This window comes from Psittacula echo, assembly GCF_963264785.1.
Source record: "Psittacula echo genome assembly, chromosome: 3".
NCBI lineage: Eukaryota > Metazoa > Chordata > Aves > Psittaciformes > Psittacidae > Psittacula > Psittacula echo.
The window spans coordinates 127,715,774-127,740,060 of record NC_137736.1 but is presented as its reverse complement, the minus strand read 5'-3'; the positions used below and the strand labels follow the sequence as shown (position 1 = coordinate 127,740,060).

The 24,287-nt window shown below is 55.3% G+C and overlaps 3 protein-coding genes across 3 annotated transcripts; all 3 read left to right on the top strand.

The window, feature by feature from the left end:
* Positions 1-900: 900 nt before the first annotated feature.
* LOC308219352 (olfactory receptor 52B2-like) lies at positions 901-1,875 on the top strand (the record flags this gene model as incomplete). Its single annotated transcript, XM_080614187.1, has 1 exon — positions 901-1,875. The coding sequence occupies one exon, from the start codon at positions 901-903 to the stop codon at positions 1,873-1,875; it is 975 nt and encodes a 324-aa protein (XP_080470313.1).
* A 4,855-nt stretch (positions 1,876-6,730) lies between these two features.
* LOC308219061 (ubiquilin-1-like) lies at positions 6,731-8,452 on the top strand (the record flags this gene model as incomplete). The annotated part of the gene is made up of 1 exon (XM_080613598.1): positions 6,731-8,452. The coding sequence occupies one exon, from the start codon at positions 6,731-6,733 to the stop codon at positions 8,450-8,452; it is 1,722 nt and encodes a 573-aa protein (XP_080469724.1).
* A 10,045-nt stretch (positions 8,453-18,497) lies between these two features.
* LOC308219060 (folate receptor gamma-like) lies at positions 18,498-20,727 on the top strand (the record flags this gene model as incomplete). Its single annotated transcript, XM_080613597.1, has 4 exons — positions 18,498-18,635; positions 19,021-19,209; positions 19,529-19,664; positions 20,375-20,727. The coding sequence occupies 4 exons, from the start codon at positions 18,498-18,500 to the stop codon at positions 20,725-20,727; spliced, it is 816 nt and encodes a 271-aa protein (XP_080469723.1).
* Positions 20,728-24,287: the final 3,560 nt, after the last annotated feature.

Genomic DNA, 24,287 nt, shown 5'->3' with positions numbered 1-24,287 from the left:
GCACTTTGTGGTGTCTGCAATGAGGTGGACATGTTTATACAGGTGGGAATATGGGGAGTAACGTGTCCAATGTAGGATCATGGGATCATGGGATCAATGAGGTTGGAAAGACCTTTAAGATCATTAAGTCCAAGTGTTACAGAGGGCTCTGGGGTGGTCACAACTTTCAGAGGTGGGGGTTCAACGGGAGCCACTTTCCAGACACTTCTCAGTGCTGGCCCTGGTGCAGTGTTCATTCCTGCCCTGAAGGTTCGTACAAGGAACTCTCAGAGGTGACCTGGTCACTGACCTGAACAAAGACACTGTTGTGCCATGGAGGCACAGAATGCGTTGGGGTGAAGGGACCTTAAAGCTCATCCAATTCCAACCCCCTGCCCCGGGCAGGGACCCCTCCCACTGGAGCAGCTTGCTCCAAGCCCCTGTGTCCAACCTGGCCTTGAACACTGCCAGGGATGGGGCAGCCACAGCTGCTCTGGGCACCCTGGGCCAGCGCCTCAGCACCCTCACAGGGAAGAGCTTCTGCCTAAGAGCTCATCTCAGTCTTCCCTCCTTGACTCCTTTGACTTTGAGAAGCCTTTTTATGGCAGTGGAGATGGGGAGATGGGGAGGTGGAGATGGGGAGGACCTGGCCTGGTTTGTGGTGTAAATGGAGGCACAGAGAAGATGTTTTCCTTACAGACAGTTTGTAGGTTTGATAGGATCAAATGAGTGGATTTCTTTGTGCAGCAAAACACAGTGAGTCAATCCTTTGGCCTTCAGGAATGGCTCAGGATGGAAGGTGAATGGAAATTGAAGACTCTATGTTGTCTGCCTTTATATGTGTAAGGGGGTGAGCCCAGGCTCTCCAGGTCTCAGCTGTTCCTTCTCTTGCACAGAGCTGGCGCTGAGCCTGGCAGCACCATGTACGAGCTCAATGAAAGCAGCTTTGACCCAATCACCTTCGTGCTGACAGGCATCCCAGGCATGGAGGAGTCCCACGTCTGGATTTCCGTCCCCTTCTGCCTCATGTACATCACCGCCGTGTTCAGCAACGCAGTCCTGCTCTTTGTCATCACCACGGACAGGAGCCTGCATGAGCCCATGTACCTGTTCCTGGCCATGCTGGCCGTCGCCGACCTCATGCTCTCCACCACCACCGTGCCCAAAATGCTGGCGATCTTCTGGTTCAGCGCGCGGGAGATCTCCTTCGACGCCTGTGTCACGCAGATGTTCTTCACCCACTTCAGCTTCATCGTGGAGTCCTCGGTGCTCCTGGCCATGGCCTTTGACCGCTACGTGGCCGTCTGCCACCCGCTGCGCTACGCGGCCACCCTCACGCCCTCGGTCATTGGGAAGATGGCTGCGACCGCCGTGATCCGCGCCTTCTGCATCATGTTCCCCCCCATCTTCCTCCTCAAGCGGCTGCCCTACTGTGGGCACAACGTCATGCCCCACACGTACTGTGAGCACATGGGCATTGCCCGCCTTGCCTGTGCTGACATCAGGGCCAACGTGTGGTACGGGCTGACCACGGCCCTGCTCTCCTCGGGGCTGGACGTGGTGCTCATTTCCGTGTCCTATGCGCTCATCCTCAGGGCCGTGTTCCGCCTACCATCCCCTGAGGCGCGGGTCAAGACCCTGAGCACCTGCGGCTCCCACCTCTGTGTCATCCTCATGTTCTATGTGCCCGCCTTCTTCTCCTTCCTCACGCACCGCTTTGGCCACCACATCCCCAGCCAAGTCCACATCCTGCTGGCCAACCTCTACGTTGTGGTCCCGCCGATGCTCAACCCCATCGTGTACGGGGTGAGGACGCGGCAGATCCGGGAGCGCGTCGCCCGCCTCTTCTGCCCCACAGGGAGGTGCCCCTGTCCTGGCTGGGGGAGAAGGTGCTGAGCGCTGCTGGAGGAACAGAGGATGCTCAAGAGAAGCCAAGGGTGGTGGGATCTTGGAAATGTGGGCTTGGGTCATCAGCCCCTTCACTGCTCCTGGTTTCCCCTGGAGATGCTTCTGCTGAATGGTCCATCAAGCAGAGACGGGGCAGAGTTCAGCCGAGGAGCACCAAGGCTCTTAAGTCTCCTGAGCTACCACCACTGCAGCTGCTGGGGTTTGCTGTCCTGCAGCTTCATGCCTGTTCCTTTGCCTGTTACCTCAGTGCCTGGATGGTGAGCACCTCATCAGAGCCTGGCACATGAACCAGAGCTGGAGGTGCCATGGCACAGAGGATGTTCTGTCCTCCCGTCTGCATGGGTACAGCTTCCACTGCTGAGGGACCTCCTGCTGCTGGTGTTTACATGCTGAAGAGCCCCGGGAGGTCAGGAAAGGCTTTATTGTCCTGTGGAACGTGTCCCCCAAACCGCAATGTCCAGAGCTCAACTCGAGCCTCTTGAGTGTGAGCAAAGGGGCAAGTTCTCCTGCACCCCACAGGGTACTGCAGGAGCGCTGTGCTCAGTGTTGAGCTCAGGGTGAAGTCTGTTCCCCCTCAAGATCCGTTTCTGCCCATACATCTGGTATGTGGTGTGTGATCACCCTCCGCTTGGTTGCTCCAACACCAAAACAGCTTCCCTGAACTCAGTTTCTTGTTCTCTCCTTGATGGATATACCAGTTTTACCAATAACCTCCTCCATGAGGTCAGTGACAACCTGCCTCAGACATAGGGAGCACTAAGGTAAGGATGGAGGAGCAGTAGGAACAGGTCTGGGCATCTCCATAGGGTCTGAGTTGAACATCATCATCAACGTGACCAGCAAGGAGCAGCTTTTCCTCACCTCTCCCTCCCCAGCAGTGCTGTCCGTGCAGACCAAAGCCTCTGCTTTGGTGGACCTCACGAGTGACCAGGGCAGCAGGACTCTCCTTGGTGTACTGAGCACTGCTGGAGTGTCCCATGCACCTTGCTCCATGCTCATGAGGACCTGTGGGAGCAGAGGCAGCTCTGGAGACCTCAGGGGATGTTGTCAGAGTTCCAGGTCTCTGGTGGAAGGTGTGTGAGCTCTGCACCACTTCATGGTGGGGTTTGGTGCATGATTAGGACGTAGAGGACAATGGAGACACTGACAGCAGAAGCCACAGACCTGTCAGGAGGCTTCTGGGTCCTGCAGCCTGGACTGGACCAGAGCTCCTCAAGACCACAGAAGAGCCCCAGCACTCTTCCACCTGCCCACCTCCCATCACCAGAGCACAGAGGTTGTTCTGTCCCATGCTCCGCATGGCATTGGCTTGGGCAGCATGTGCTCGATGGGACCTGTTGGTCTTCTTGTCCTGCCAGCACAGTGCTGATGGGCATTCTGCTCCATAAAGGTGGTGGGACACTGGAATGGGTTGAAGGGAAAAGCTGTGGCTGCCCCATCCCTGGCAGTGCTCAAGGCCAGGTTGGACACAGGGGCTTGGAGCAAGCTGCTCCAGTGGAAGGGGTCCCTGCCCGTGGCAGGGGTTGGAGCTGGAGGAGCTTTAAGGTCCCTTAAACTCAACCCAGTCTGACTCTATGATGTGATGAGCTGGTGGCTCTGGGCCCGGGTGCCCTTTCTGGGGCTGGTTCTAGCCCACGATGTGGCTGGGGAGGAGCAGGTTAATGCCAGTTGTGGTGTTGGAGGGGTTGGACCTGCTCATGGCCGGAGCAGTGCCGGCTCCTGGCCTCTGGGCTGGGGTTTGAGCGGGCTGGGGTTTGATCAGGCTGGAGAGAGGAGACACAAAGACAAAGTCTTGATGTGCTGGAGGAAAAGCTCGAGCCATGAGGGGTGCAGAGAGCTCAGAGGCACCGTCACTGCAGGTGGGAGCCTCAGGAGGGAACCTCTGGTGCTCAGGATCGCTGTGATGCCCTGGAGGAGGCCTCTGAGTGAAGGGAGATGAAGGCAGAGATTCTGATTAGAAATAAGAGCCTTGTTTTGAATAGTGCCAGTAATGAAGAGCTCTGAGAAGCTCCGGAGAGCAGCAGCAGCTTTGCCGGCAGTGACTACACCCGCAGACATGTTTAAACCCATGTGGAGAGTGGAAGTTCTCGGGTACGAAGCTGTTTTCTCAGTGGGACCGTTGGCTTCCATGGTGGTGCAGCACCACAAAGAGCTCCACGTGCCTGCCTGGCCTCCAGCTCTGCACGTGCACGTGGTGCAGGGGGTAACCTGGGCTGTTCCTGAGGTGCCCCTGCTGATTCTCACTGGAAGGGCTCTTCTTAAGCCAGGGCAGCCGCTGCTGGCACTCTGGAGCCAGACCCATCATCTCTTAGTGCTGAGTGCTGAGGCTCATTGGGAGCCACAGTGCATGTCCTTGCTCGTCCCCATCACCCTGCCCCAGTGTGTTCCCCTTCCTATCACTTATGGTGATGCCACTGGAAGAGACCAGGCCCCATTTCCTCTGCTCAGGATCCTGACCCCACATCCCATGGTCCCTGTGGCCGAGGCTACCTCCGACATTCCCAGCCCTGACCACTTCATCCTTATTTCAAACCGTCAGGTCCAGCAGAGCCCCCGTTGCCTCCTGGCTCCTTCCTCCCCTCTTGGCTCCATGGCAGGGGGGTGGAGACGGAACCACCCTGGGATTCCATGATTCCATGACCCCAGGCTCAGCAGAACCAGGATAGAAACAAACAGGAACAAGTCTCTGACTTGTGCTTACATTTAAAATGGGACTACAGAGAAATTCGAGGTGGCTCCATTTGGCATCAGCTCCAAGTGAAACAGTGGAGAAGTGAATATGAGACTTGATCAATAAAGAGTGGAAAGGGCAGGGATGGGATCAATGGCACTCAGGATCTGTTTGTGGTGCTCAGCTGCTGCAGAATCATCTCCTTTCGTCTCCTGCTGAGCTCCACATGTGGGTGATGAAGCTTCCTAGGGCCTGAGCACAACCCTGAGCGTTTCCTTACCTTCAAATGTTATTAAACCTACTTCATTGTAGCAAAGCCATCAATAAATGATGGAGTTCGGGGAACTGCAAACTCTTCTCTCAGTGATTGCTCCCCTCTGAGAGCTACTTCTCCATACATTCCTGGGGGATTCAGCAGGGATTGGTGGGCTGGGGGGGCTGATGGTTCTCTGGCTGTTACCAGTGCTGCAGAAAACAGGATGAAATCGCTGCTAATGAGGTTTGTAGATGGTGCAAAGACAGAGAATTGGACAGAGGCAGAGGCCAAGTCCTGCTCCTTGGAGGGGCTGAGGCAGGGGTGGCTCCGCAGATGCTCAGAGAACCGAGGGAAGGAGCATTCGGAGGGGACACTTTGGGTGATGCTTGGCCCAGGGCCAATGGGAGGTCCCAGCTGTGCCACAGAGAGCCCATGGGGAGAGAGCAGTGCTCTGATCCCACTGTGCTCAGCTGGGGTTGGTTCTTGGTCCTCTTTTACTGTAACGAAGGCACACCATCTGTCAGGTGCTCTATGGTGCTCTGCAGGGGTGGTCACAGTGTCTGTGCTGGTAAAGGCCATGGAAAGAAACCTTTGGTCCTGGGAAGTGCTGGAGAATGAGACAAGATCCATGAAGTTTGTCCAGCCTGGAGGAGAGAAGGCTCCTGAAGGGGAGACCTTAGAGCAGCTCCAGTGCCTAAAGGGGCTGCAGGAAACCTGGAGAGGGGCTTGGGACAAGGGCCTGTAGGGACAGGACAAGAGGCAATGGCTTGACTCCTCGCCCAAGCCTCCACTGAGGTCAGAGTGTTCCTCACTGTGGCTCCACTGACATCTGCTTCCTTCACATCACCTTTGAGGTCTCATTCACTTCTCACACGTGCTCTGAGATGTTCCGAAGAAAACTCGGCCAAGTCCCCCCCGCCTCCTCGAAGAGGGTGTTTGCCACCCAAACCTGCCCACAGCCGAGCTGGAGGGGATGGGAAGGTCCCTCAAGAGCGGGAAGTGGAATCCAAAGCGCGCAAGCTCTGGCTCCGTCTCCTGTGGTTATTTAGGTAATGTTTAACCATGTCAGAGACATAAATCCCCCCAATCTGCTGGCTGCTGCCCATTACGCACGGCCTTGCGGATGTTAATGGCTGAGCTGGTGATTCATTGATCATGGCACATTGACCTGGGCAGTTTGGTCCCAGACCTGGCCACCGCCACATCCCCCTTGGAGCAGAGCAGCTCCCTGGGTTTAGAGCTGCCTCCTAGGTGGGAGAGAGTCATGGAAGGGTTTGGGTTGAAAAGGACCCTAAAGCTCCTCCAGCTCCAACCCCTGCCACGGGCAGGGACCCCTTCCACTGGAGCAGCTTGCTCCAAGCCCCTGTGTCCAACCTGGCCTTGAGCACTGCCAGGGATGGGGCAGCCACAGCTTCTCTGGGCACCCTGGGCCAGCGCCTCCGCACCCTCACAGGGAAGAGCTTCTGCCTTATCTCCGATCTAAACTTCCCCTGTTTCAGTTTGAACCCGTTACCCCTTGTCGTGTCACTACAGTCCCTAATGAAGAGTCCATCCCCAGCATCCTTGTAGGCCCCCTTCAGACACTGGAAGCTGCTCTGAGCTCTCCACGCAGCTTCTCTTCTCCAGGCTCAACAGCCCCAATGTTCTCAGCCTGGCTCCATACAGGAGCTGCTCCAGACCCTGAGCGTCCCCGTGGCCTCCTCTGGCCCCGCTCCCGCAGCCCTTGTGTGATGTCACAGCGGGGCCTCCGCGGTGCTGCCCTGGGCGGGGGCCGCAGTGGGGCGGGAGCACGGGGACAGCGCCCGGGTGCTGAGCACCATCCAGCGGGGTGAGCGCTCCCTGTCCCCGCGCCACCGCTGCCCCCCGCGGCCGGCACCTTCCAACACAGCAGAGCTCGGGCCCGCTGCCGAGCCACCATGTCCACCGGCAAAGGGGCAGCCGAGACGGGCCAAGCCCTTGTCAGCATGGATTCCTCGGGCATCATCAGTGTGATAGTGAAGACCCTCAAGCAGAAGGAACGGTTTGAGGTGGCTCAGGACAGCACCATCCAGGAGTTCAAGGAAGAAGTGTCCAAGCGGTTCCAAACACCCCCTGAGCTGCTGGTCCTGGTGTTTGCTGGGAAGGTCCTCCAGGATCAAGACACATTGAGCCAGCACGGAGTTCATAATGGTGTCAGCATCCATGTGGTCATCAGGTCCCAGAACAGACCAGCAGACAGCCTGGCAGAGCAAGGGAGAGCGACCACACTGGTGCGACCTCCCAGCCGCAGCCGTTCCAGCCTGGGTAGCATGGATGACCTGCAGGACCCAGGCTTGATCCATCACAACTTGTCTGAGATGCTGGCCTCCAGCCAGGAGGTCGTGGCACAGACCATGGAGGATCTCTTGTCCAGTATCCTCGCTTCAGGCCTGGACCTGAACACCATCAGGAACAACACGTTTCTGATGGGGTTCCTCCTCGGGGTGACAGGTGTCCATCTCCTGGGCCTGGACTCCACAGCAGTGCTGGACCTTGTGAGCAGCATTCAGGAGCAGGATGTGTCCATGCCTGGCCTCCTCACTGAGGTGCTGCAGAGCCCCATGGCCAGTGCCAGCCTCGTCAGGGACCTCATCATGTCCAACCCGCAGCTGCAGCAGCTGGCAGAGGAGAACCCCGAGATCGGCCACATCCTCAGCAACCCGCACACCATCAGGGAGATGCTGGAGGCCTTCAACAGCCCTGCTGTCATGCAGGAGATGATAAGGAACCATGACCTGGCCATGAACAACCTCGAGAGCATCCCTGGCGGGTACAGCGCCCTGGAGCAGCTCTACCGGGAGATCGAGGAGCCCATCCTGGATGCCGTGGAGGAGCACATGGTCCCCAACCCCTTTGCTTCCCCGGAGAGCCGCCCATCGCCGAGCGGAGCACGGCTGCCAACGCACACCGAGAACCGGAGCCCACTGCCCAACCCCTGGGCTCTGGAGCCCGGCAGTGCTGGCGGCACCTCACAAGAGCTCCCCGGCTGCAGCGCTGGCAGGAGCTTCACAGCGTTGAACCTGGGCGCTGCGGTGCCCAACTCCGGCATGGTGCAGGGCATGGTCCGGCAGCTGGTGGGCACCCCAGAGCTGATGTACAACCTGGGCCGCGCGCTGGCAGAGCCCAGCAGCCCCGCGCAGGAGGTGCTGAGCCCACACACTCCCAGCGATGGCAGCTCCCTGCCGCTGGACCAAGAGGAGCTGCCGCCGGAGCTGGAGCAGGCAGAGATCTCGTCCGTGCTGCGGAACCCCCGGGCGCTGCAGGCGCTGCTGCAGATCCAGCTCGGCCTCCAGACCCTCTCCGTGGAGGCTCCAGACTTCCTGCTCAGCCTGGAGGCTGCGAAGCTGGAGCTGGGCCTGGAGAGCATGGACGAGTCACCACCATGCACCGAGACCGAGGACAACACCAGTGTGGTATTGGGCGAGGAGGGAGCAGAGGACGAGGTGGAGATGGACGAGGAGGAGGTGCAGAGCGTGTTTGAGCAGCAGATGGAGCAGCTCAGCGCCATGGGCTTCCAGGACCAGGGTGCAAACCTGCGGGCGCTGCTGGACACGGATGGAGAGCTCCATGCTGCAGCTGAGATACTGTCCAAGGCCCAGTCAGCAAAGAAGATGCCATGAGCGGCTCGTCCTGGTGAGACCGTGGTGCCTCCTCCTCTGCATGTGGCTGTGTTCCACCTCAGCACCCACTAAAGGCAGCAGGGCGCATGTGAAGTTGTGTGCTGCAGCATTCTTCTGTCCGTGAGACCTCATCTCCCCTCAGCTGCAGGGGTTTCTTGCATTTGACATGGTTTAGTGGGGACTGGGCAGTGCTGGGGTAAGGTTAGCCTCGATCATCTTAAAGGTCTTTTCCAACCCAGTTGATTCTATGATTCAGTAGGATCATAGAGTGGTTTGGGTTGAAAAGGACCTTAAAGCTCATCCAGCTCCAACCCCTGCCATGGGCAGGGACACCTTCCACTGGAGCAGCTTGCTCCAAGCCCCTGTGTCCAACCTGGCCTTGAGCACTGCCAGGGATGGGGCAGCCACAGCTTCTCTGGGCACCCTGGGCCAGCGCCTCAGCACCCTCACAGGGAAGAGCTTCTGCCTCATATCCCATCCAAACCTACCCAGGGTAGCTGCTTTCCTGTGATATCTGGCCAAGAGCTTAGACATCTCTTGGGCATCACTTCACACAGCAATGGGCGGCATTGGGGTGATGCTCTGCCCAGAGCAGGCCTGCAGACCTGGCCTGAGGCTGCAGAGCATCACCTCGGAGCAGCCCTGTGCAGTCAGTTATGGGGCTGGTCACATTAACTGACAGAAACCACCATTTGAGTTACTGTAACTGAAAACAGCCCCCAAAATATTTAATGCCTTAATACCTTAGTATTTTGAGGTGGAACCTGACAGTTTCCTGCTGGACTTTGCTTCATTTCCCATCACTTGCAGATATTGTGTTGGGGCTGTGGTTTAATGAATGAATTGCGAATATATCCTGCCCCATTTCCCTGTTTGAAGCTCTTGGAGACCAGGGAGCTGATGTTTGAGTCACAGCCGGCTCCAGCCGCAGGTTCATCTATAATTTACTGTTATCTCCACAGCAAAGTGCAGTTAATTCATCATGACTTTATCATTCGTTTAATGGTGGCAGCTTAATGGTGCGGTGGAAACCACGGCTGCGTCCTCCAAAGTGCCACATGGTCACCTACAGGAGACCCAGAGGCTTTGCAGCCTCGCAACCCTGCAGTGGATGAAGGCCGAAGGCACAAAGTGTGATTTACTCATTGTGGGCAGCAGAGGTGGGTTCTGTGATTGTGGGCAGCACAGGCTGGGATGTGCCCATATGGAGCAGATCAGTGGAAGGGACCTGGGGCCCTGAGGGACCCCAGTTCCATAGGAGTGAGCAGTGAGCAACTGAACAAAGAAACCCAACAGGGTGCTGGGGACCATCCCCAAGGGCATCACCACAGGGATGAAGGTGTCATTGTCCTGCTGTGCTCGGCGCTGGTCAGGGCACCCCTGGAACATGGGGTCAGGTTGCTTTGCCAGGGGGAGGGTTTTGGGGGTCACTTTCTGCCAATATTGGTTCCTCCCCATAGAGGAACCACGTCTCCTGCTGCTGTGGAATAAGCCAAAGCTGCCTCCTCCATGAGAGAACACTGCTGCAGAGACAGCTGTGGGTGTTCTAGCTTTGCTTCCCAGTTATGAGAATACCAGACTGTCCTTCCATCACCTCCTCCTGTGTCACATCCAGGAATACTTGGAGGTTTCTTCTTGCATTATGCTCAAGTTCCTTGGGTCATTCACCTCTCCAAAAGGCCCTTTTGTGTCTGTTCTTAAGTTCTGGAGTAAGCAAATGTGACTTCAGCCTTGATGGGACCAAGGAACTGTTGTTTCTTAGTTCTCGTACTGTTCTTCACATTGTCACCTCCAGGCACTGCTTGTGATGTGGACACTTCCAGCCAGCTCTTCCTTGCTGCTGGGGTTGGGATGAGGAAGACCAGTGGTGGAGAGGATCCTTCCCCTCTGCTCAGCACTGGTGAGGCCACATCTGGAATTCAGAGTCCAGTTCTGGGCTTCCCAGTACAGGAAAGACATGGATAGACTGGACTGAGTCCCGCAAAGGGCCACCAAGGTGATGAAGGGGCTGGAGCAGCTCTGCTCTGGAGCCAGGCTGAGAGAGCTGGGCTGGTTCAGCCTGGAAAAGGCTCCAGGAAGACTTTATCCCCATGTCCCAGTATTTAAAGGGGAGGGATATCAGCCATACATGAAAACAGGCAGGAAGAGGACAGAGCCAGTGCGATGAGCACAAGCTGGAACGCAGGAGTTTCCCTCAGGAAGCCCTAACCAGTTTGATACTGGTGTTTACTGACATAAACACTCCCATTCCGAGCATGTGAATGGCATTCCTGGTTTCCCATTCAGTGTGTCAGGATGCTCTGAACGTCACTTTCTCCTGTGGTGCTTTTAGTCCTTCTGCCTTGTTCTCCCTGCCTAATTCACGAGCCGTCTCCCAGTCCCAACACCAGGATGCTGGAGCTACACAAGACATGACAAATAGGTGGGATAATAATATCTCAGTCTGGAATGTGCACATGGAATGCAGTGATGAAAGGCCAGGTCTTCTCTGCAAGATCAGATCTACCACCGCAAATTACACGACAAGACCCAATGAAGTAAAGACAATCATGAATCACTGCAGGAATGAGGAGGTTCCTTCAAACCACTGTTTGCTGCATTTTGACAATGGATAATTGAGAAGTTTGCTTTGGAAAAAGTCTGTTTTTCCAATGAGCTTTGCTTTCCCTCTCCCCTTCCTTGCTTCTGAATGTGTGAAACATGCCCCAGGCACAATTTCAGCCCAGGCAGGTTAAATTCCCTCTTTATTCCATCCCAGCACAGCACGCTTCCCATCCAGAGGGGAAGGGAGATGGCTTTGTCACAATTTGATCCCAATAAATCCACGTTCGCTGCTGCTCTTTCCCTGGTACCCGCCCCGTGCTCCATCAACGCTCTCTCAGTAGTCCTCAGGAAATCAATGATCTCTCACTCCCTTTCACTTCCCTTTCTGGAGTCACCTCCGGGGGCTCCTTCTCCCAGCCTGGTTTTCAGTCTCATTTCTCTTCTGCTCATTCCCAACAATCCCTGGGCTGCTCCTGCCCCTCTCCAAGCACCTCGACGGGAACTCCCTGCCCTGCCCTGCCGTGCACAGCCAGGCATTCCTCATTTTAACTCCCTGCTCCCGGGTTCCTCACTCCGCTGCTGATGGGAGACAGGTTCAAGGGGAGTAACTCCTGACACCCCCTGTTCCTCCCATCCATCACCCAGCTCCCCCTGTGCCCCACTGCAGCTCAGCAGCACCAGCTCTTACACGGATCTGTGTCTGAATGCAACCACTTCCCTCTCTCCGCCCTCCCCCCGTTCTGCTTCCCACGCTGGCGCTGCTGGTCTGTAAATCATTGCTGGGCGCTCGGGCTCACGCGGGGTCCGTTCTCCCGCAGAGCTGGTGATTTACACACGATGGGTTCAGTGCCAGCGGCTTGCTCATTGCATCGGAGGGCGGGGGGGGGGATGGAAAACGGCTCCTTTACTGCACCCGTAGTGAGCTGCGAAGCTCCCTGGGCAACATCCGCCCAGGCACTGGCCTCCTGGGACCGCGCTGCCCTCGTCAGGTCCACGCTGCCGATCGGGAGCTGCAGAACAAACAGCGCGGAGCAGGAGAACTCCTGCAGGAGGAAGAGCATTTAAAGCTGCAGCTCTGTGCAGTGTCACTGCATCTCCCCTGCAGCCATCACCACGGGCACTGCGGGAAATGGCTTCCCTGGGCAACCTGGGCTGGAAAGAAACCTGGAGAGGGGCTTTGGACAAGGGCCTGTAGGGACAGGCCAAGGGGAATGGCTTGAACCTGCCCGAGGGGAGACTGAGCTGAGCTCTTAGGCAGAAGCTCTTCCCTGTGAGGGTGCTGAGGCGCTGGCCCAGGGTGCCCAGAGAAGCTGTGGCTGCCCCATCCCTGGCAGTGCTCAAGGCCAGGTTGGACACAGGGGCTTGGAGCAAGCTGCTCCAGTGGAAGGGGTCCCTGCCCGTGGCAGGGGTTGGAGCTGGAGGAGCTTTAAGGTCCCTTCAACCCAAACCATTCCAGGATTCCATGATTCTCTCTACACCACCCTCTCCCTTTAAATTGCTACCTCAAATAAACAGCATTTTAAGGGTCTGCCTGGGCAATGCTGTGACCTGGCCAGTGCCTGGGGGCAAGAACAGCCCCTCCACAGGGCACCATCATTTCTCTGCCCATGTCCATCGATCCGAGGCTCCAGTGCTTCCTGAGCCAGGAGCAGAGTTTGGTGTGGAACAGCCTTTAACAGGTTTGATCCCCACTCCTGTGGATATGTCCCCACTCAGCTGAGCCCCTGCAGACTCGTGCTGCTGCTGGCTCTGACAGAATATTCCAAAGCTTAATCCTGATAAAACCTCCTGTAACTGGGCTTCAATTTGCCACCTGCTGCTTGCTTGATGCCTCCTCCTACTCTTGCATGAAGCACCAGTGAGTGATTACACCGGAGCATCCTCCTCCATCCACCCACCCAAGGTGTTACCGAGCCCTCCCTGAGCCTTCCTCATCCCTCCTCCAGGCCGAAGGTTCAAGCAGCTCCTTCTTGCGCAGAAACTGTCATCGGCCTTTGCTTGGTTTTGTTGCCTCTTTCCAAAACCCTTCTGGGTCCCTGTGAGGATAAAGGGGAAGGTGGGAGCATCAGCTCATTGAGTTCCAGATCAGGAGCTTTGCAGCTCAAAGGGAAGAGTAATAGGGAAAGGCACAAAACACACTGGAATCATGGAATGGTTTGGGATGAAGGGACCTTAAATCTCCCCCAGCTCCAACCCCTGCCACGGGCAGGGACCCCTTCCACTGGAGCAGCTTGCTCCAAGCCCCTGTGTCCAACCTGGCCTTGAACACTGCCAGGGATGGGGATATAAATGGCATTAGTGGGGATGAGACAGACACCTCTTGCTGCTCCTGTGGGTGTCCAAGAAGTTTCCATTTATCTCCATGCTTGAATAGTGTAAGAACTGTGCCGGAAGGAGCTCTGCGCTGACACCACCTTGTCACGGTGCCTGGCGAAGAGGCACTTTTCCAGCAGGTATGTCAGTGAGGGACCACTCCAGTTGGCCCTGGGGAGGTATCAGGCGATGAGATTCTGGGCTGGGGGCCCAGCAGCCACTCACCAATACCAAAACCACTTGAAACCAGGAGAAAAAGTTCGACACAGAACAGCACTTGTGTACACAACCAGCGATGGAGGAGGGCAGCAGCAGGGGTTCACAAGGGGATTCTGCACATGAGTGGGTCCATAACCGTGCATTCTGGTGAGCAGTCATGTACCTTGTTATCACCGGTAGAACAGGAATAGGAGTTGTGGCACTCTGAGGGGAACGAACTGGAGAAATTGGCCAAAGTCACAGACCTCCCACTTCAGATCCCAGCCACATTCCCTGGGAAGATTCCCTGTTCAATAGCTGCAGGGAAGAAACAGAACCATCGAAATGAGATTGGAACTGGATGGGCTTCAAGGTCCCTTCCAGCCCAAACCATTCCATGATTCTATGATTCTGTGACCATAGTAACACAAATCTGCTGCAGAATAGTCAAAATACACACTTCAGCAGCCCATTCCCAGCATTCCCATGTGCATCTGGGTTTATTTCCCCACCTTATATGCTCAGAGGCCAACTTCCACCTTGTTTTGTGGCTCCCAAAGAGATTCTGCCCTTTACCATAGGGCTGAGACAAGAACCTCCAGGGGATGTACCCAAAAGCCGTGGGAAGAGACATTTGAGACGTTTCACTGTCAGGAAGGAGCTTTAATTTCCAAGGAGGATCACCCTTGGCTCTGCTTTCATTCATGTATCTCTTACAACTGTCTCCCTTCTTGTTTTACTCCTTCCTTGCTTTCTGTTCCCAGGTTTTTCTCTCTTGGCTCGCTGGAACTTGCCTCTTCATTCAGGGCTGTTAAAGCACTTTATCAAGCAGAGGCAGTTTCTCTTCCAGCAAGCAGAGCACAGGAGTGTGTCACCCACTGCAGTAAATGAGTGGATCTTCCCTGCAGAGCAGCAGCAGAACAAATCTCCTGTTGCAGTCTCTATCTGCTGCCTCTCCATCACCACCCAGTGCTCAGCATCCCTGTGAACAGCAAGGAGAGCTCCTCTTCTCCCCTGAGCAATGGGCAGACCCACGTTCCTTGTCCTCCATGAGCAACGCTGCTCACATCCACTGCCCTGAACGGTGCCCCTGGTGTGCAGGGGCTCAGGAAGCTCCTTATTCCCTCTCACAAAGTGATCCAGAAGTTGTGTCATAGAATCTCCAGTCTGGGACTTCAGGACCAGCTTCAGAGTGTGAAGTCTTTCAGGGAACAAAAACTGTGGTGGATGGAACAACCCAGAGGAAAGTCTGAAGCAACAAAATCTGTCCAAGGGGAAACACATCCGTTTGTTTCCGTGTCCATCAGGAACCCCCCTCTTATGCTCACTTTTAAATTGCATTTTAACCAGTTTTGTGAGGAAAGGAGGAAAACCTCAGATATTCCCTCAGGGACCTGAGGTCCTCTCTGCTCTTCCTGTAGCTGATTCACTCCTGAAGGACTCAGCATGGGGAGGCAGCTCCAGTGTGAGATGTTAAACACAGGTGCATCCATGGAGGCATCTCTGTGTGCTGGTGATGGGTTCCTGTCTGCACAGGGCATCCCATACCCCAGGGCTTCCCCCCTCCTTGATGCTGAATCCCATCCAAGGTGTCCTCAGCATCCTCCTGGCTGTGGCCCAGGTCCTGCCAGGGACCCATAGCCCAGCACCACGGCACATCCACTGCTGGCCACCGGCTTTGTACTGAGCTGTGCCAGGTCCCAGAGCTGAGCTGTGCCAGGTTTGCTCCCTGTGAACCCGTCCTCACCTTCCTGGAGCTTTGTTTTCACCAGATTTAGCAGTAATGGCAATTTTTCCTCTGCTGATGGCCACGGCTTTTCGCTCATCCTTGTACGGTGCATCCATTGGTGCAGTCTGATGCAGAGAGCAGCAAAAAGCACCGCTTTTGTGCCAAATAAGGTATTTATAACACAATGCTATAGTGCTATAGTGGTACAGAATTGTGCCTGTGGCAGCGTGGCAGAGCCTGAGATGTGGGGACACAGCACAGCATGCAGGCATGAGGTGGTAAGAGATGGGGCCCAGGCTGGTGCTGGGGACCTATGGACAGCTCAGGAATGGTCAGTTAAAGGAATGTGTGCTCAAGGCTGGACCAAAATGGTTTGGGGTGAGAAAGAGCAAAGAACAAGCATCAAACATGCATAAAATGCAGCGTATTTGGGGACTCTGCACATAATGTGGTCTTGTGGAGCAGTGAAGGGAAAGCAGGGTGGAAAGGCACGTTAAGAACAGCACAAAGTGGCCTTAGAGTGAGGAAGAAGAAGCCATGAATGTCGATATCATATTCCGTGTGAAGGATCCAGATTTGGATGTCTTGATCTAACATCCACCACCGCCGAAGCACTCACCTTAAGACGCAGAGGAGCAGTGAGAGAGTGAGCATGACCCAGGGAAGAGCTGGAAACCGGGAAGTGTGTGTATAACATTATCATTCTTATTCTTATTCCTGTTATTTTTATTATTAGAACTACAACTTCTTTTTCTGTAGAGAAATGTTAATGTCTCTCCTTTTCTCTGTAGTAACTGGCTCTGGACTAACTGATTCTTGTTCTAAGCCCATTTTCAATTACACTACCAGTTAACTCTTGGCTTTAGACATGGAGTGTTTGCTTTTAGCCCCTAATGAGGTTCTGATCACAACAACACACTCATTGCTCTGCACAGGGGTGGTGGGAGCCATGTGGGACACAAGCAGCATCTCTGATGAGACCTGTGGTCTCCGGTGGCACTGAGCAGTGATGTGGAGGTGAGAGCATTGAGGTCCCTGCTGATGCAGGCCCTGGGGTGCTCAGCATACCCTGGAGTGGTTCCTCAGCATCTGCTAACCCAAATGTGACCTTAGGGAAGAAGCATGCAAAGCAATTCAATTCCACGCCCTGGAGATGGGTTGCACAAGGAAAATCATTGTACCACTGCGATGTACCCACCCATCCCCTTATGTACGAGGATACAGTGCAGGGGGTTGGAACTAGACAAGCTTTAAGGTCGCCTCAACCCAACCCATCCCATGATTCCCTCATTCTATCTCCTCCACCTTCTCTTTCTATTGCTACCTCAAATAAACAGCATTTAAAGTGGTGTTTTAGGGGGTCTCAGTGCTTTGGGCAGAAGAGCTTGGCAGGGCTGAGGCACCAACCACAAAGCAGGAGGTTAGAAAGAAGCCATTGAGACAAACACAAGGTGTCCTGGGGGTGCCGGAGCCCTCCAGACAGGAGGTGATGGGCTGGTGGCCAGCAGTTATCTCTCAGGAACAAGCTGTCACTGTCCTGAAGGCGCCACAATGCACTCAGTGCCCAGCGCTCCCCCAAACAACCCAGCACGAGGATTTCCTGAGCAAGGCCAAGGTCAGGACACACTGAGCATCGGGATTGCTGCTGCAGTCCCAGTGCCTCGCGGAGCAAAGGGAAAAGGGTGAGCAGAATGAGGTTCTGCTGGAAAAGGCAATGGAGGGGAGATGGGAGGGAGGTGGGAAAGGCTCGGAGATGGGTGGGGGGAGATCTGCTCCCTGTCACTTCTGATGAGAGAGTTAATGACAAATTAAAGCAGCAGGTGTCTGGCTCAGAATGAACATATGGGGGTCGTTATTCATCACTGAAGCAGGCTCACACCATCACAGAACCACAGACTGCTTTGGGTTGGAAGGGACCTCCAAAGCTCATCCAGTGCAGGGTCCTGGATGTAGTCCTCCTTGGGGCAACGGTGCAAATCAAAACCCAATGGTAGAACAGGAGCAGAGGAAAAGAGGTTGTTGTGAGTGGCCAAGGCAGATAAGAGCCCTCCCGGGGAGGAAACCCTGGATTGTTTCCCAAGCACGAGGCTGCTGCTGGTGCAAGGGGCTGGACGAGCTGGTTGTCCCCAAAACAACCGCTTCCAAGGTAACAAGTGCTGGGGGAAGTTAAACCTCATTTAACACCAGGGGAAGGTGGGTCCAAGTGCCAGCACCTGTGTCAGGAGCTGCCCCATTAAAGCTGCCCCAGGAAGCTGCTGGGCTGGGTGGTTTTGAGGTGCTGCAGAGGGGCTGGAGGTGCCCTGGGCTCTGAGGTTGGTGTTGGGGGTTATGGGGGTTTAGATGTATGGGTGTCTGGGTGTCTGGTTCTGATGGGGGGTGGCTGCTTCCTTGTCCTCTGCTGCCTGTGGCTGCATCCTCAGCTCTGTAATTGCTGCCTCCTGGGCTGGTTTATGCTATTCTAGTGCTGTAAATGCTTTGACTTCCTCCTGTGTTTTGCAAAGTGCTTCTTAAAAGGTAATTTGGTTTAGACCTTTGTGCCCTGTTGGGAAGGGAAGGAAGGGAGAAGGGTGGGGAGCTGCCTCGGGTTGGGGGTTATTTTGGGGGGTTTTGGTTGGTTTTTTTTTGTGGGGGGAGTTGTTCTGGGTTGTTTTTGTCAGTGAATGACTTGAAGCCCCACCGGCCTCTCAGGGGTAGAGGAGGATGAGCCGTGATTGTGTGAACTGGTTCTTATTGCTCAAGTCTGGCCTCCTTTGGGGACCTTGGGTGTGGGTTTCCGAAGGTCCACATGAACCAAAGGAAATGCTTTCCCGGTTTAACACCCCTCTCAAAGCAAGGCACAGCTCCTGGCCTGCACGAGGTGTCGGTGTGCTGGTGCCTTCACCCTCCTCCTCTGAGCCTCTTGCTGAAGACATCCCGTAGCTGGCAGTGCCCGGCTGCAGAAGGTTTGGGAGCTGGAAGCTCTGTGGGGTGGCTCCGTGCAGGAGCACCTGGTTTGATGGGATCTCACAGCATCACTTCCCCATTGGGGATGCTTGAGGTTAACACTTGAACAGCCCCAGCCCTAAAAGGGTCGTTTGCCTTTGTGGACAACGTGTGGCTGACCTTAGGCCTGCACTTGGTGCTGCGGGTTGCTGATGTTCTGGTGTGTCCTCAGGGGTGTCTGCTCCCACAGCACCTCATGTACTGCTGCCTGTGGCAAACCTCTCCTGCGCTGTCCCTGTCCCATTCCTGCAGCTCCATCAGCTCCCTGATTCCGTGATGATGGGGATGGGGCGGGTGATGCTCCTGCTGTTGGCTGCCTGCACCATGGTGCCTGCCAGGGACTCACTGCTGAACATCTGCATGGATGCCAAGCACCACAAGACCAAGCCTGGCCCGGAGGGGATGCTCTATGAGCAGGTAAGACCCTGCTGATGTGTTGGGTAGGATTATCAGAGCCCCTGTGTCCCCCTCCCCAGATGATATGGGCTGGGTTTGTGCTTGGAAATCACTTGCCTGAGGAAGAAACTCTGTGGTGGGTTTGAGGGCTGGCTTTTGGTGTTCTCCTCTAACCGATGGCTGTGGTAGGAGCAGTCTGTCACCTCAGTGTCCCCCCTGCCACCTTTAGCCACAAGGTTCCCCTTCCTCAAGCTGTGGTATCCCAGATTAGAACAAGGTGAAGGACGGCAAGGAAAGACTCTGCTGTCTGCTCCTTCTGCCAGCTTTAGAGACTCTTCTGGCCAATTGAGGAGCTCTGGCCCCAGCTTCTGGCTCCCTGACCAGTCTGTCCCCTGCTCATCTGTAGTGTGCTCCCTGGAAGGACAACGCCTGCTGCACGGCCAACACCAGCGTGGAGGCCCACCGGGACCAGTCCAACCTGTACAACTTCAACTGGAACCACTGCGGGGTGATGCCCGCGCGGTGCAAGCGCCACTTCATCCAGGACACGTGCTTGTACGAGTGCTCCCCCAACCTGGGGCCGTGGATTGACCAGGTGGGACCAAGAGGGCTTGTGGTGGCCAGATGATGGGTTGTGTACCCCCATGCAGTGGTACCCTGGTGTGTGTGGGGATGTGCTTCCTGTGGATGCTGTGAACCTTCCTGGTGGGTGGGAAATTCTGAAGGACTCCGCTGGCCTCTGCTTGGCCAGCCCTAAGTGATGGGAGAGTTGCTGCTTGTCAAGGCTGGGGCTGAAGCTCTGCTGGAACCAGCTCTGGGGCTCAATGGATGGGTCTTGGGGCATCCAGGATGTGACAGATCATGCCCCTTAACCCTGAAGGGTCAAAGCACCAACATGGTCCCATCCCTCGCAGGCCGACAGCAGCTGGCGTCGGGAGAGGATCCTGCACGTGCCCCTGTGCCGGGAGGACTGCGAGCAGTGGTGGGAGGACTGCAAGGACTATGTCACATGCAAGGAGAACTGGCACAAGGGCTGGAACTGGGCCACAGGTTGGTGGGAAGAGTGGAGCGAGACCCCAGCTGTGTCCCTGCTGCCTATGCAGGGCTGGAGCCAGGACCCATCACTGCTCCATGGGAGACCCCCATGACCCACACAGTGTGAGCTCAGAGCCAGAACCCCCCCCTGTGCTGGGCTCATCCCCTGAGCATGAGCAGCAGCTCAGGGAGGGGATCCTGCCCCTCTCATGCACGAAGGGGAGCCCTTAGAGCAGCTCCAGTGCCTAAAGGGGCTCCAGGAAACCTGGAGAGGGGCTTGGGACAAGGGCCTGTAGGGACAGGACAAGGGGAATGGCTTTAACCTGCCCGAGGGGAGACTGAGATGAGCTCTTAGGCAGAAGCTCTTCCCTGTGAGGGTGCTGAGGCGCTGGCCCAGGGTGCCCAGAGAAGCTGTGGCTGCCCCATCCCTGGCAGTGTTCAAGGCCAGGTTGGACACAGGGGCTTGGAGCAAGCTGCTCCAGTGGAAGGGGTCCCTGCCCGTGGCAGGGGTTGGAACTGGAGGGGCTTTAAGGTCCCTTCATCCCAAACCAGGCTGTGGTTCTATAAGTAGCTCTTGCTTGTCTATGGAGTTGCTAACCAGAAGGCTGAGGAATCAGCCAGGGTGCAGTGATGGGCTGGTGGCCTCATCCCTGCAGGTGAAAGGATAAAGGCGAAGGGTCTTCACTCACGCTGTTGTTTCCTGTTGTGGTGCTCTCTCTCCCCAGGCACGAACCGCTGTCCCTGGGGCTCCATGTGCAGACCCTTCAGCCAAGTCTTTCCCCGGCCAAAAGATCTGTGCGAGAAAATCTGGTCCAACTCCTACAGATACACCACGGAGCAGCGGGGCAGCGGGCGCTGCATCCAGATGTGGTTTGACCCTGCCCAGGGCAACCCCAATGTGGTTGTGGCCAAGTACTATGCATGGAAGAGATCTGCTGGGATGGAGACCACGGCTCCTGAGAGCAGCGGTGCTGAGGGTGCTCTGCCATGGCTCATCCTGGTCCTGCTGCCTCTGGCCATTGTGGTGCTCCTTGATGCAGCTGGGGGCTGTGGATCCCATGGGTGGGAGTCCCCATGACTCCTTCCAGAGGGACATGGCTGCTGCTGCTGCCCTGCAAGAGGAGCTGGCACAGGGAACTTGGTTCTGTCCAGACTGGGTGCACACCCCAGTAACTGCTTCCATGAGTTGTGCTCTTAGACCTGTATCTGCTTCTGAACCTTTATCTGCCTCTGCTTCCAGCTGCTGACCAAGGTAGTGATTTCCTCGCCATCTGAGGCAGGCCGATGCTGTCTTTGCTCTGATGGAGGAGCTGCTTCCCATCTGTGCTGCTTCAATGTCCTCTGCTGAGCTCTGGGGTCTGGGCCTTCAGCCTGCTCTGGCTCCCTCAGGGGTGGGGATGACAATAAACCATTGCTCTGAACCAGCCTTGCTGTGCCCAAGTTGTGCCCTATGGAGGGGGTGGAAGTGCCTGGGGGTGAAACAAGGCTGCTGGAGACATGGGAGATGGTGGGTCTGGGATCTGTAATGTAGGAGTCTGAGCAGGTAGGAATGATGCAGCTTCTGGGGTAGATGGAGATCTGGGCACTGACAGCTCCTTCACTGCTATGCTCCATGTGCTGGAGTGGTGTGGAGCTGCCTGAAGGCTTGTTCAGCCTGGAGAAGAGAAGGCTCCTGAAGGGGAGGCCTTAGAGCAGCTCCAGTGCCTAAAGGGGCTGCAGGAAAGCTGGAGAGGGGCTTGGGACAAGGGCCTGTAGGGACAGGCCAAGGGGAATGGCTTGAACCTGCCCGAGGGGAGACTGAGATGAGCTCTTAGGCAGAAGCTGTTCCCTGTGAGGGTGCTGAGGCGCTGGCCCAGGGTGCCCAGAGAAGCTGTGGCTGCCCCATCCCTGGCAGTGCTCAAGGCCAGGTTGGACACAGGGGCTTGGAGCAAGTCCCTTCAACCCAAACCACTCTGTGATTCCATGATCGTGCTTCATCGCTCCCTTGCCTGGCTCGTGGCAACGCGATGGGAAATTCACTCATGCAGGTACAGGTTTGTGTTTCTTCTTTCTTCAGCATAGCTGTAGCCCCACTAAGACAAGGAACTTCCTGTCTGCGTGCACTACCCTGATGGGACAGGTACAGACCAGAGACAAGAACCAGCATCCTTGTGGAAGCCTGGAGAATTTCAGAGCATTGCTGCTACAAGGTACTCGCATACAGGAAGGGGACATTCCTGGTGTCTCCACTGTGCTCAGTTGTCAAACCCACACTGAAATGATGTTTTGGACAATGCCTGGGGGCTTCGCAATGCTTTATTGGAAAACTATTCACTCAGGTAAGACCAAGAGGGAGAAATCATCGCTCCTGCTGGGAGTACTTTCACAGGTACTGTGCCTTCACGGGCCTTTTCCTTTCGCCACACTGCCTTTTCCCACCAGCACTTGTGGTTTTGAACAGTCCTAACTCATTATGTGAGACATTTTCAGCCGTTTTGGAGAACAGGTGCCCCAAGGAAAGCCTCTGGAGTGAGGAACAGCATTTCCCAGCATAGCAACCCCCTGCACAGCAAATCCCTGTGCCTCAGGCCTCAACTGAAAACAAGATGTTAAACCTCATCTCCTCCAGGTCTGTTGATGCTGCTGCTCAGGTCTCCAGCCCTGTTTCATCTCATGGTAGGAGGAATTTGGGAAATAAGACTTGAATCCCTTCCCTCCCTAACAGTCCTTGATGGAAATGAATGTGAAACACAACCTAAGCATCAGCCAATGTGCTTTATGCTTGATGTCAACATGCTTTGGTTGGCATATCCTTGAAGAATATCCAAAGCATATCCTTGGTGCCAGCATCGAGCAGGTGCAAAGGGAACTGCTCGACACAAGTCCCCAAGGAAGACTCTGGTGCCTTTGGGAAGTGACGGGTAGGGCTGTTTCAGGCTGCAGAGTGAGCAGGGGTACTGCTTGTTACAGCTATAAAATAGCATTGCGAGCGTGGGGCTGTGAATGTCAGACAGATTTAGCTTGTGGTTGTCTTTTATTAGATGAACCCGCAGCCAGAAACCCTTTTAAAACCTTCCAAGCTGCAATTCCAGTCGGAAAGGCAGCAACGTTCACAACTAAATATAGCTTGAGGAGAATGGCTCTGAGATCTCTGGCGGGTATCCCATGTTTCTGTTGAATGCAGCTTTTAGCATTCTATGGGATCAGGAGTTGGTGTTTTGGTGTTCTGCTGCTTGCCTTGAATCCCAGCTCTGAGATGAGGTTTCCTTGTTTTCACATGGTTGTTCAGGCAGAACCCTCTTTCTTCACTATAACCGTGGTGGAATGCTGGCACGGGGTGCCCAGAGAAGCTGTGGCTGCCCCATCCCTGGCAGTGCTCAAGGCCAGGTTGGACACAGGGGCTTGGAGCAAGCTGCTCCAGTGGAAGGGGTCCCTGCCCGTGGCAGGGGTTGGGACTGGATGGTTCCTCACCAGTTCAGCACTGCTGAGGCCATGTCTGGGCACTGGGTCCACTCTGAATCTCCCAGTTCAGCAAGTCCTTTGTTACTGGTATCCATTTGCCACCTTCATCTCCTCCATGCAACAGTTCACTGACAGAATATCAGCAAAGCTTCATCCCATTTCTACCAACCATCCTTGTTCTTCTCAGAACCAGCAGCAGAGCCCTTCTTAACCCCAGGCTGGTTTGGGTTTACCCACGGGTGGCTGGGCAAAGCCTTGTGGGTGGTGATGGAGTCGCACAGCTCAGAGCGGCAGCGAGGATTCAGGTTGTATTTTTAAGGGCAAACTCATCACTTGGGTAACTCTAAGCCCCGGACACTGGAATTCCAGCTGGAAGGTGGCCATGAGTGTGATCAGAGGTGGCTTCTTGCATTGCATAGGGTAGATGTTGTTAATAAGAAGACATAAGAGAACTGAGTGATATAACCGCATAAATACTTGTGATATAACCGCATAAATACTTGAACCAAACCTAATTTCCTCTTCCAGTGCTGCCTAATGGGGGGATGATGTGTCTGCTTTCCTTTGTGGAAAAACGGAGAAATGCTTCAATAATTAAACATATTGTAGCACAGCCCTGAATATCTCCCTGAATACTGCGCTAGGAAGATCAGGAATGTGCTTCAGCTCAGCAGGGACACAGGAGCAGAAGGGGTTATCACTAAGATCAGTTACTCTCAGTGGGTACAAAGGGGAGTTAAAGATTAACCAGCAGGCAGGGGCGCAGGCTGGCACGAGATGGGTGCTTTTAAGCACCAGGTCCATGGGTCTGCAGATGAACTGACAAGGGAGGTCCTGGGGTGGGGGGTCTGGTGGATGAATCACCTCAGACACAGGCTGAGTGCGAGACCCACCAGGAGGATGGCTTCGCCATTGGTCTGCCTGGGGCTTTGGGCACAAAAGTAAAGGCGGATCTGGATGAGGCTTGGAGCAGTGTCCTTGGAAGGTGTCCCTGCCTGTGGCAGAGGGTTGGAGCTGGAGAAGCTTTAAGCTTCCTTCAACACAAACCAGCCTGGGATTCTCTATCTGCACCATGAGGTTGGTGTTTCCAGGGCACAAACCTGCTGCTGTGCTCAGGATGGGCCATCAGCCCATGCACAGGGAACTGGGGATCTTCTTTCCTTAATGCACGATTAACCCATGAACTTACCATGTGTT